Source organism: Trichinella spiralis, assembly GCF_000181795.1.
Source record: "Trichinella spiralis strain ISS 195 chromosome Unknown Scfld4, whole genome shotgun sequence".
Lineage (NCBI taxonomy): Eukaryota > Metazoa > Nematoda > Enoplea > Trichinellida > Trichinellidae > Trichinella > Trichinella spiralis.
Window position 1 is genome coordinate 7,440,113 of NW_003526943.1, and position 12,519 is coordinate 7,452,631.

Genomic DNA, 12,519 nt, shown 5'->3' on the forward strand with positions numbered 1-12,519 from the left:
TAAATTTTCTCAAGAAGCGAATTTAAATTTCATCTCAGTTCAACCAAGTGAAAAATTTTCCAAACAGAAATAACTCCCATTATCTTCAAGAATAAATAAATGCATTAGTAAAAATAATGCTTCAAATTGCGAAGTAGACATTAGGGACGTTTTTTGTTGACTAAAAAAACAGCACCAACGTTGCAACAGATGAGCTTCCATATTACTGCTACATGTGTTCAACAGCTTTGGATGCAGTTTTATCGCGAGTGTTCGCCGTTGAACGGACAGCTAAACGGACACTGTGATCGTTTCCATTCTAGCCGAACGTTTCGACGTCCACATTTTAAACTTGCAAATCAATTACTGTACTAATACAATAAGCGCGTCAGGGTCGCTGCAGTCGAATTGTGGTAGTGGTTGTTGAGGCGATGAAGTTGTTCTGCGTGCCGAAAACGTGGAACCGTCGTGTTCTAGGTAAGCCGTCGGCTTTTGCCAAACGTGCCGGTGGATTTGTTTGAATTTGCAATTTTTTCTTGCAGAAAAGACGAAACATTGGTTCGGATCGAGCTGCAGCACGAACCGCCTTTCGCCGGTCAGACGCAGTGGTTCTTTCACGTCGCTCAGCTCCAACAAAGCCTACGTGCGCGTCAATGGCAAACGGTCAGTCAGATTGGTTGCCATAGAATCGTACAAGCCGGTAGAAAGCGACGAGCTAGCGGTTGCGGCAGGTGATCTGTTGTACGGAGTGTATTGTTACAACAACGACTGGCTGTACGTGGTGAATGAACAAGGCGACGAAGGATTCGTGCCCAGTCGGGTTTGTGAATTTGCATACCGCCGATCGGTGGTCAGAAATGACGCCAATGGAACTGCCGCCACGATGGAAGTGAACCAGCCCCGAGTCAGCAAAAGTCGAACCGCCTCGCCCGCCGGGCTTGAAAATGTGAACCGATTTTTGAAAACTCTCTCCATATGCAGCGAATTGGATTCATTCACCAGACCCCAATCGGAATCACCCCATTCAAGCGGCTGGAACGAGCCGACAAGCTCAGTATGCTCAATTGGTGCTTCATCTGATGACTCATTTCGCAATCTTGGTCAACTGCTGCCTGTGGCTGCGGGCAGCGGTGACAAGCGAAAGCTGTTTCTCCAAGCCTACAATACTGTCTGGAACGACGCCAACTTGGCCCTGTGCCAGACGAACTGTTAATTCTGGCGGTCGGTCATGTTTTGCTTTCAACGCAACAAGAACAACTGTAAACGCATTTTAATTCTTCTGCAGAAACATTTAATGCCTATTAGTCTGATTGTAAACTTTCATCGCAAATAAAAACTGTTTGCCCCTTCTTTTCAGCTTCTGCTGCTGTTGGATTTGTCGGTCGGCTTATTTGAACAGCTCAATTCGACGGCTATTGTCCGGTGATAAATGACCGTACCGGAGGTCCAGCTCAACTGGCCTCATTCCCACGCCCCCTCGGTTGGACAAGCAACGCTGGCCAGCAATTTTTTCTCATTTGATCGTCAGTATTTTTTCCTTCTATCCCCTATCTACTTCTACTGGTTAAACTAGTTTTGCATTATTATTCAGTAGACTTCTTATATGTATGTGTATAATTTTTATTATAGAGCTAACTAGCTGTACAGATATGTATATAGATTAACAATTTTGCTGGCCAAATCAGAAATTTAAATTTCAGTGCAATTCAATAATAATAATATTATTATTAAATGAACATTTTGTTGCGTTGAACATGCTGCTGAAAATGATGAATCATTCATGATTTTATGACAATCATTCTTACGCTTTTTTAAATGAAATATTCTTATTGCATTGCAAACAACCGCTTGAAAAGCATTTTCTTTTTTGCTAACTAGGGCTCTTCATTTGAAGCCCAACCTTACATTCTGTAATAGAAATCAGGTTTCTATGCATAGAATTCATGTTGCTTAGTAAAAAATTGGCAATTTTTATTCTCTAAATAAAATTTAATCATATCTTGAATTGAATATGATAATTATTTTTATTGTTCACTATAACTATTCTTCACTGAAACAAATTTGAAAATATTTTTTTAATTTTAATGAATTGCAAAATGAAAAACTGCAAAGTTAGCACAATTATACGAAAAGAACAATATTGAATTTTCACCCTCATAATTATTGTGCATTTTAAAAATAATACAACTGGATCATTCATTATTGATTATAATATTATAAAAATTCAAATTTTAATAAACAGAAATTTGGTGACTGGAAGCTGAATTTCAAAGGAGAAAAATTACAAAAATTGTTTCAAATGACAAACCTAATGTCAATTTCAAAAGTTTCCAAATCGAACAATAATTAAATAATTCCGCCTTGGATTGTATCTATTGTCAATTGTGGTCTATTATTTGTTGTATGTTGAAAATATTAAAAGATTAAATTTGAAGATGAAAATAATAAAAATGTTGAGCAAGTAAAAAATTCATTGTTGAACAATAATAAAACAAACATACGACATGAAATTTACGCTGGAATACTCATATTTCCTGAATGTAGTGCAGTGAATGAATATATAATACCATTTGAATAATTTTCACAATTGCAAGCTGAACTACATATTCCATTTTCATTCACATTTCCGGCAACAACAATTACACGCACCTCTTCAACGTTCAAAATAACGCCACCATGCCCGGCAATTACTATTGTCAGCGAAAACTATGGAACACATTCTTCGGTATCAATTGAATGATAAATTGAGTTCACATGAGGCCAAATAACAAAAAGTTCCACATTTGCGCAACATAAACGATAAATTTCCAAATAAAATTATTAAATCAACTGTTATTAATAATGATAAATTGCATACAGCATGAAGTTTTAAACAAGCTGAAAGTTCAAAAGACAACAACTTCCACCGTGCTATGTACAAAATTAACGCTGCTACTAAAATACAAGTTAAAATATGACAATTTTTTTCGATCCAAATTTTCATGATTAATACTGTAATTTAAATTTTCAGTTATCTTTCAAAGCTGATAATTGAGTAACTCATTTTTAATTAAAAAAATTTGTCAAACATTTTAAAATACATTCAAATTTTATTATATTATCATAAGCTATGCATTTATATTTTCAGTGGAACTTGTCCGTCAATAAATTATGAAACAGTTTTCCAAAAAAATTTCCAAAAATTACATTCATTTATTCAGTTATTCTTACACATATTTATAACACCAAATATTTTGAACAATACATAAAAGCATGCAAAATAACTCAAGAAACACTTTTTTATCAAAAATTATTTTCATATCAATATTTAATATCTTAAAACTACATTTTATTACTGTATTTTCAGTTTTAGTTTTCTATTCGGCAGACCATTTGGAATGGGGCTGAAATAATTCAAGTTTTACAAGCATTTCTAGTAGCACAAAATTTCTCATGTACAAAACCGTCTTTCACATCTACGTCGTCATTAATTCAGTCGCTCATTATTTATTTCAGTTTTCAAAGCACACTTTTAATAGACTGCATCTTATCATTATCCATTGTCGGCTTTTCATATCATGCAAATAATCAAGTTCATTCAGTCCTTTTTTAAGTATCATTATTCATCGATACAAAATAAACGTTTTTTTCCAAAAATGATACCCCACCATTTATTAAATGAAAAATGTTTAATAAAATTAAAATTAAAAAAATATATATGTAATTGATAATGCTATTTAAGCATATTATCAATCTCGTGAACAGCATTTGAAATAGAATCCATTAAATTTTTGGCAAATGTTAACTGACAACTCAAAAATAAATTATCAGCTGCCAATTTTGCACTTTCAGTATTTTCATCTGCAGAAGTTCGAGAAGAACTGCTCGGAGAAAAATAAATTGATGCATTGCAATTGCGTTCACATTCTTCTGTCATAGCCTTTAAAATGAAAAAAAAACAGACAAATTCAAGCACAACATGAAAACTAGGTGGAAATTTTTACCAAAGTCAACTCAATCTGATCACAAATTGCATTGAACGCTTCTATCGATTTAAACAGTTCTGTTCGAGAGGCGTGACTGTTTGATTTCAAAAAAATTATACATTAAACGGCCAATAACAACATCATAAGAAAGCTTTGATAATAATCATTATTAATGTTTATCAAAACACAAAAAATATACTCACGCTGATCCTTCATCTAACTGAACTGCCATCTTAAGTAAATCACCAGCATTTTTTGTAGCTGCCTAAAACTGAAATTGAAAAAAAGGAACTAAAAACATCATAAAGCAACTAATACCGAATAAAGGTGTTTTAATTCTGTTACAAGAGCTTTTAGTTTAGGTCCTGGATTGTAGTAATAAAGCTCCTGATTTAAATTTGAACTGCTTCCACTGTCTCCATGTTCAGCTTGAGAAGACATTGTGAATGAATAAAATTTGCAGTGAATCAAATTAAATCATAAAACATACAGTCAACAAAACTAACAGTATACTTCAGATAATCAAGTATAATTTTTAGAACAATTTAAAAAATTTTTAAATAATTGTAATATAATGTGTAAAAGGATAGTATATTTTTGCTCAAATTATACATTTTAACAGGACACGTTTGTATTTAAAAGATTTTGTGTTAAACGATATTGTTTCATCCGGATTAATGTGCAATCACCTAGCTGAATCAGTATAAACAGTTCGGATTAATTTTACAAAACATGAAATGACGAACTCGATAAATTGAAGTTTATTGAAAAATGGCAGGCTCGCGTAATACATGCACAAACGAACTTATGTTTCTAATTGTTGGCAATTTCTCATTGCACTGAATAAAATGGCTTTATCACTTCTTATGGCATAAACAGTTTTTCTCCAAAATATATTTTTTAATTTACACATAAAAGTGAAATAGAACTGCCTCAGCATGACTCCGCCACTTAGATTAAAAAGAATATTTTTGTGTTGCATCTTCAAATTTTGTAATCAATAATTTTGTTAAAAATAAAAATTTTAATTACAGCTTTCAGTATTTGACATTATTTATATTATCAACGTCATTTAAACTTGTGAAATACGTTCTTAAAATGCACTGTAGTAAAATAATTAAATCAGCAAACTGTCAACGCATTTAAAAATTTAAATTTTGAAGTTCATTTTTTTTAATGAATTTTAAAGTTGCTGCTTCTTTACCCCTCAAATGTTTTAAATTTAAAGCAAATTTTTAGCTGACATCAACAGGTGTTGTTCATATTCGGATAGGCTGTGCAATCTTTGATACCTATTTTTTCTCTTCTTGTATTCAGTTTTTCATTAGACTTTATTCTCAATTATCTTCATCCACAAGTGATTTGCATTTTATTAGTATTGCACTGCTGCATATTGCACGTCATTGCTGTTACATTGTTATACTGGTAAGTGTTTGTCGTCGAAGCTTCTTCAACATTTTTACATTCTGTTCTCTCTGAGAGAAATTATATGTAATGTAAATCCAGCATTGCTTGTTTGTCTTTTACTTCATTTAAACAACCTCTTAAATATGAACATTTTATTATATTTGCAAGGTGATAACATTACTGTCCTTTCAGGTTTAACAGCTGCAGTTTTACTCTTTCTTTTTCTTGCCGTTTTGCAATGGATCTTCTCTGTGGTGAAATTTTTGAGAAAATAGATTCTATCATCATGGAAGCTAAGGAAGGACGCGTCCCTGAAAACTTCCAAATGAAGTTGCTGCAAATTCTGTCTTTTTTAAAAGTTCATGGTAAGCGATTAGAAATTGTCTCCAGGGAACGAATAGAAAGCTTATATGAGGCATTCAATGTTTTTAATTCAATGTTAATGGATAATACGGCTGAAAATAATAGTAGACATCTATTGAATGAATTATTGGAGCTCCGTGAAAAGAGATGGAATATTCATAAGAATGATCAAGATTTTGATTTGAATGAGTTGGAAATTTTTGATATAAAGAATTTGATGAACAAGGATATCAAATGCATCAGTAAGGAAAAGAATGGAAATTTACCACAAATTGTCCAAAATAAAGATATGGAAAAGATTCCTAAGACATTTAACGAATGTAAAGCTATTTGTAAAACTTCGCATTCTGTTGCAATTTCTTACAAAGAAAATATGCCAATGAAAAAAGAGTTGAGCATTGTTGAAAAGAAATATACTAAATTTCTGAGTAATGATGGACAAAATATGAAGATCATTAATTGGAATAATGCTGTCAAATTTATTGAAAGTTTATATCTTCGGCAGCATGAACCTTTTCTAAGTCTAGAAGAAGAAAAGATATTTCAGAATGTGATGAAAATCATGAATAATAATGCTAATAAGATGGATGTTTCATCACAAATGATTATAGACATGCTTAACACTTTTATTAGAGATTTACTGGAGAAGAAAACAGCTATATTCAATCCTAATTTAAAGAAAGAAATGAAAACCTTCTTGAAAAAGCAGAACTGCAATAAAAGGAATAATATGGAAAATGCTTTGCCTATGGTGAACGGTAGTGGGCAAAAAGAATTAGAACCTTCTACCAGAACGACTTCAGTCAGTACAAAAAACAGAGATCTTCCTGTTATATTATTAGCTGAAAAGACAAATTATCCAACATCTGAATTTGAAAAATTCAATTTATGCAATCATGACAATATTTTATTACATCTAAATGGATCAGCAGAAATTTTTACAAAGGACATTTTTGTAGAAGAAGAACCAATTGTAGAAGAAGTGTTTTACAGAGAAATTTTTGTTGAAAGATCTTTTTGTAGTGCTATAATTGGCCACAGTGGTTCTACAATTCTCAAAATAGAGCATTTGACAAATTGTACAATCATCATGAAACCTACTGTCGAAGAGCTGAATCATCGGAATATTTTAATATTTGGATTTACTGAAGACGCCGTAAACGCAGCAGATAGTTTCATTCGTTTTTTCATTAAATTTGGTGTTAATCTTTCTAACGTGAAAGGTTTCATTTTTAAACCAACGAAAGAAGACGACTTGCAAACAGCAAGCTTGCTTTTCCAATATCCTGTCAACTTAAATGAACAGCTATTGGGCAATGTGTCATCAGTGAAAGATTTATATAAAATGCGACAAGTCATTGAAAAGGCTTTGGATTATTTATATTACCGCAATAAATTTTTAATTAATGGAAAGTCATCTGAGAGCAGTGAAAATATTTTTGAAAAAAAGAAAACGATTCACTTCAGACTGACTTTATGTCCTGATCATGAAGACAATACTGTTGAATTCAATAGATGTGAGCATGTGATTTACAAAGACAACTTTATGAAGGAAAGTATTATCAATGAAATCTATGAAAATGCTTCAAATCAACATATTTTTTCTATTTTGGAAGCAGAATATGAATTAAGGAAAACAGATAAAAGTGAATGGATGATTAAAGGAATTTCAGTTGAAGCATTTAGAAAGATTGCAGATTCCAGTGACAGTATTTTATACTTTATTGAAAGTGCTGCTGGCGTGAAATTGAGTTTCAACAATGAGAATATCAATTTGGATAAACATGAAGTAGTACTATTATTCATGGTATCGAGCACGAGAAAACGATTGACTTCTGCTAGTAAATTAATTGATTTTATTGGCAAACATAATTTAAATTTTGTATGGCTAGATTATGAAAAAACCAAGCCAATCAGCAATAGCATGGCCAGTGATTATTTGACAAAGAACCGAATGGTGAATATTTTAAATGAAATCCGTCATCTGGAAATAATGGATCTTAACCGTTTGATAAAGTGGGATGCTTTCAAGTGTATTAAGAAGAGAAAAACTGATGAATATAAAAAGAATGAAAATTTGAACGTTACCTTGAATGGCGAACGTAAAAATGCAGCAGTCGCTGAATGCGTGACTAAAAACTTTAGTAATCAAGAATTATGCAACACAATTGATTTATGGAAGATTATGCAACTGAAGAAAAAAATGCTGCAAATTCAAACCACCTGTTCTACCAAAAACGTTATGAAGCTGATCACTGAAACTGTGCTGCAAGAAATTTTACATTAGTGGAAGAAGCAGCTTGAAAAGAATCATTTATTGATTTTACTTTGTATTAGTTTACTTATTCACATTGCATTAATTTACATTAGTTTACTTTGCAACTTTGTTCGAAGTTTAGAACTGTTAGCATTATATTATCTTTCATTCATTTTTTATGTTGCATCTTTTTACCTACTTTCTTGATTTTGCCTACCTACTTTTGAAATATTTTAGCAGATTCCTTTAATTGATGCTTTTATTTGCTAAATAATTATTTTTTCACCTTTAATAAATGGATGTTTGATTAAAATATTGTATTCTTATTAAATTTCATTTTTCAGTTTTCTTATTTTACATTGAAATAAATTTCATTATTTTTCACAATCGAACAATCGAAATTATGCATTTACTGTAAAAAGATATTTTTCATATAATATGTGTATTTGTTTTAAAGTTTTGATACGTTTTCACTTTGAAGTAAAAGCAACACTGTTTGTCACTTTTAAAACTCATGAATTTCTCAAAAAGTAATGCGGTGCAACTAGTGCAATCTGTGCGTATATTTTCTATTTGAAAAAAACTTTTTCAAATTATTTTTTCGTAAATGCTTATTAATTATCACAAATTATTTTGTAGTTACTGCTATTTTTTCTTAATTTGGTTATTTAAATCGTACATTTAATGAAATGATGAAGGGAAATTACTATGTCTTTATAAGTTTTTCTATTTTTTATGCTCTATAATTTCGATTTTATTGTTGCTTATCTGCAGTATTTGTTAGTCTAACATTTGTTAACTCGCTGTTGTGCAATATTTTATTCATATGGAATTGAATCTAAAATTAATTTGGCTTAGAAACTTGCATTATTTAATAAACTGCAATCATTAGTAATTGATGAGCTCTTCAGTTATACTGTCCTTTATTAATATATATTCTGCATTATTATGTGTTACTGTTTTGACGATTTGCCAGTTCTGCTTCTGATATTTATGTAAAACAATTTTGCATGAATTTTTATTTCTGAGATTTCATCTGTGGAAATACAATTGAAACCGTGCAAAACATTACAAAAAAACGAAATAGATTGGTTCTCGTGGTTGACAAGAAGTAGGTAATAACTTTCAGTTATATGAAAATAAAAAAAATATATATAATAAGAAATACTAAAAGATGCTTCAGTCTCAAAAATTAGTGATTATTAAAATTCTCATTGGCATAGATTTCATGAAAGTTTTAGATTAAATCGATAGCGAAAGGAAAGTACAGTTGTTACCCAATGTTCAAGCAAAGCTTCCAAAACAAATACTACAGTGGAAAACAAAACTGCTACACCAAATTCGATGAATAAATGCTTTGCATGGGCTAAACTTAATTGATCATAAGAAGACACTTCAGCTCTTAGAAATTGTTGTTTGCTGTCATCAGTCATTGTTGAGTCTACATACCGCTTCAGCACATTCATCTTAAATGTGCTCATGATAGTTAGCACATTATCAAACTCTTTTTTACGACCAAACGACGGATTCCAAAAGTAGCAGTTCAACTGGGGATACATTGTGTCTGTGATAAGCCATAATTTTTCACGTTTGGGAAATTTTGAAAGATAAAATTCCAACGAAATGTGATTGCTAATTAACACTAACTGATCATTATCAATTAACGTTTGCAAAAGTTTCTTAGGGCTAGAATCTGAAACGTGATGAATTCCGTGCTTTTCTATAGCCGATTGCAGCTTGAGACATGTTTCAGGAGGGCAGAATTCGAAAATAATCCTTTTTGGCTGATGATAATGCATAAGTCGATATTCACCTCGTTCCATCAAATCAGCTAATTCCACAATATTTTTGAATGGACGTTGCACAACAGCAGGATACAACAACGACACACGAATGTATGATGTGTAATAAATTTTCAATGTGACAAAAAATAAAATATTACAAAGCCAAAACATACTTCTGGGTGGTGTTTTGAACTGTAAAAAGATGTCCCATGCGTCGTGGAAACTGTTCAAAGCAGCGCGACCATCACCTGCACAAAACAGGTGATAAAAGGACCAAATTAAAACGCAACAGAGCATGCAGAAAAGAACAAAAAGCCAGGCTTTCCAGTGAAAAGGTGCCTCGGCTTTAAAACGCACGCTTGGTGGTATTGGTTTTTTAATCAAAAATGCTTGATTACTTATCCAAATTGGCGTGCTTGCATTAAAGCTCTGAAGACGTTCTTGCATTAGATAACAAATATTTCCAGTAATATCAATTTCATTTCGAGCTAACATGCCCATAAGAGATGTCCAATATGGTGAGCCTGGAGTTTGTTTTCGTATTCCACAACCTTTTTCATTAGATAAAACAAACTCAATGCTCAGATTCATCATCTGAGCTGCAAGGTAAATAATTTCTAGCTCAGGTCCTGGATTACATCCTCGCGAACTGCTCACACATTCTGGATTCATATAATCCCAAACAGACACACCAACACGAAGAACACTATTTTCCATATCGCATTGTTTTGAAAGAAGCTAACAAAAGCGTACCTTCGTCAATCATCAATTTATAAAATTTTTTGTCAAAGATACAGTATTGGACTGATATATTATTAATTAAAAAATCTGATACTATAAAAGCAACAGCGTTAGGTAAATTTGATATGTTTGCCAAACTTCTGAGAATCAAACATTTGCACACAATGAACAATTTGTTTTATTTGAATACAAATGTTATATATAAAAGGTTATAGGGCTTCTATTTATAAACTTTTTATATAGCTGCAATTCAAAAATTATAAGCAAAGAATTAGAAATCTAGTGCTTTGCTTATGTTATTTATTCTTTTTTGACTTTCATAAAATTGTTTATGATATTCTTATTTAAATTTAGAAAAATGGAATTTTATTAATAATTATCCGCTATGTTGATTGATATTCTTTGTTTTCAGTGTAAATAAAAGTTCTAAAATGATGTCAGCAATTTATATATTTTATGGACTGATATAAAGTATCTATATATGAAACGTTTCAGATAAAAAAGCTAAAATTTAAATTACCCAATAAGTTTCATCCAAAATTTTTACCTTTTAGCAAAAATACATTGCAAATAATTTTCGAAAATATTCAATCGATTCAATAATTAATGACTTATGACTGAAGGAATTACGTTCGCAGATTAAACTTATGTAAGAATTCAAGCTTATCTATAATCATAATAAGCTTCTTATTTGCATATAAATTAATTCTTTGCATAAAATTTTATTGATACTACATTTTGAAAGCAATCTATTACATTTCTGGTATTGATGAAGAAATGAAAAACTGACTAGGCACATTACCAAGCTTTTCTTAAATCGGTTTTAAATGAATTAATAAATATGCAAAATGTATTTTATTTAAACAGTTTTCTTTATTTTGTAAAGCACTATCATCTTGCTCTAGTTGACATGTGGCTTTTGTAGCGAGTGAATAAAGAGCTGTCACATCTTTGCCTCTCTGCCGGCTTTCAGGGTCGGACTGTTTATACAAATCATCAGAACTGGTTGACTGTCGATCAAAGTTGAGTCTATTTCCTGGCTGGCACTGTAAACAGTATGACCATTAGAAAACTGGCAAAATCAAAGCAAACTTTTCTGCTGAACAATATGTTTTTCACATCATTTAAACCAAGTGGCAAAATGCAATCCTGTTACCATACCTGTTTGTGGGACGGTCAACAATTATGAATTGATCATTGCGTTATTGGAAGATAATATGCTTAAAATAGAATATGCAAAACGGTCTCAATGAATAACATGTCAACAACAGCTTTAAAATAAAAAGGTAAGCTCTATTGATTATTACATATTATTGCATTTTTTCATTTCTGTAGAAAATTTAAAATTTCTCAATTCACTTTCATTTTTATATTTTTACAAATGATAATTTTGAAAATTTTTAAAGTTGTTAAAACAGCACAATGCGATGCTAAAATTTCACTCATGACACCGTCAAAATTTCAAAAATGCTCATTCAACTCATGAGGCAAATAATTTTAAAAAGTAATTAGCAGGACACTGCTTGATCATGCTTTCTGACACATCTATGTGCATTGCTAATTAGATGTACTGTATATTTAAGAATAAGAACAATTTAAATGAATATTATATTTTTATTATTCGCTCACTGCCTTGTTCATCTTTTCATTAGTTCTATTTCAATCGATTATGATTCATAATTTAACTTTATTATTTAACTGGCAAATGCTAATAAATGTATTATTTTTCAATCAAAAATGCTCAAAATTTACTGCATGTGAATCTTGAGTAGCTCTGTTTAAATAATTCGTTGCCCTTTAATTAAGAATTAGCATGCGTTAATGGAACTTGGTGTATCATAATCTGAAAATTGCTGCTTATTTTAATGAGATTTGTCTGATTTTAAGCACTGGGAGTTAAAAAGAAATAACTGTATGAACTATATTTAATTTACTCAGTTTCACGCATCTTGGAATTATTTATAATGCTGTTTATTAAATTCATTCTAAATTTATTTTTATTCATTATGGTTCATTTACCTTT

General features: G+C 31.2%; 4 protein-coding genes across 4 annotated transcripts; 2 read left to right on the plus strand and 2 right to left on the minus strand.

Annotated features, from left to right (window-relative positions):
• Positions 1-189: 189 nt before the first annotated feature.
• Positions 190-1,192, plus strand: Tsp_01834 (putative SH3 domain protein). Its single transcript, XM_003377593.1, has 4 exons — positions 190-316; positions 364-494; positions 522-642; positions 666-1,192. The coding sequence occupies exons 1-4, from the start codon at positions 190-192 to the stop codon at positions 1,190-1,192; spliced, it is 906 nt and encodes a 301-aa protein (XP_003377641.1).
• A 2,499-nt stretch (positions 1,193-3,691) lies between these two features.
• Tsp_01833 (hypothetical protein) lies at positions 3,692-4,385 on the minus strand. Its single transcript, XM_003377594.1, has 4 exons — positions 4,263-4,385; positions 4,148-4,209; positions 3,963-4,038; positions 3,692-3,898 (listed from the first exon to the last, which is right to left on the minus strand). The coding sequence occupies exons 1-4, from the start codon at positions 4,383-4,385 to the stop codon at positions 3,692-3,694; spliced, it is 468 nt and encodes a 155-aa protein (XP_003377642.1).
• Positions 4,386-5,589: 1,204 nt separating this feature from the next.
• On the plus strand, positions 5,590-8,001 carry Tsp_01832 (putative KH domain protein). The gene has a single exon (XM_003377595.1). It carries the CDS (start codon positions 5,590-5,592, stop codon positions 7,999-8,001), a length of 2,412 nt encoding a protein of 803 aa, XP_003377643.1.
• A 1,196-nt stretch (positions 8,002-9,197) lies between these two features.
• On the minus strand, positions 9,198-10,472 carry Tsp_01831 (hypothetical protein). The gene has a single exon (XM_003377596.1). The coding sequence runs from the start codon at positions 10,470-10,472 to the stop codon at positions 9,198-9,200; it is 1,275 nt and encodes a 424-aa protein (XP_003377644.1).
• Between the last annotated feature and the right edge of the window lie 2,047 nt (positions 10,473-12,519).

Coding starts and splice junctions, on each gene's coding strand:
- Tsp_01834 (XM_003377593.1), top strand. CDS start 190: ATGAGCTTCCATATTACTGCTACATGTGTTCAACAGCTTTGGATGCAG. Junction 317..363: donor TTCTAGCCGAACGTTTCGAC/GTCCACATTTTA, acceptor TAATACAATAAG/CGCGTCAGGGTCGCTGCAGT. Junction 495..521: donor CCAAACGTGCCGGTGGATTT/GTTTGAATTTGC, acceptor TTTTTCTTGCAG/AAAAGACGAAACATTGGTTC.
- Tsp_01833 (XM_003377594.1), bottom strand. CDS start 4,385: ATGTCTTCTCAAGCTGAACATGGAGACAGTGGAAGCAGTTCAAATTTA. Junction 4,210..4,262: donor AATTAAAACACCTTTATTCG/GTATTAGTTGCT, acceptor TTTCAGTTTTAG/GCAGCTACAAAAAATGCTGG. Junction 3,899..3,962: donor ATCAGATTGAGTTGACTTTG/GTAAAAATTTCC, acceptor TTCATTTTAAAG/GCTATGACAGAAGAATGTGA.
- Tsp_01832 (XM_003377595.1), top strand. CDS start 5,590: ATGGATCTTCTCTGTGGTGAAATTTTTGAGAAAATAGATTCTATCATC.
- Tsp_01831 (XM_003377596.1), bottom strand. CDS start 10,472: ATGGAAAATAGTGTTCTTCGTGTTGGTGTGTCTGTTTGGGATTATATG.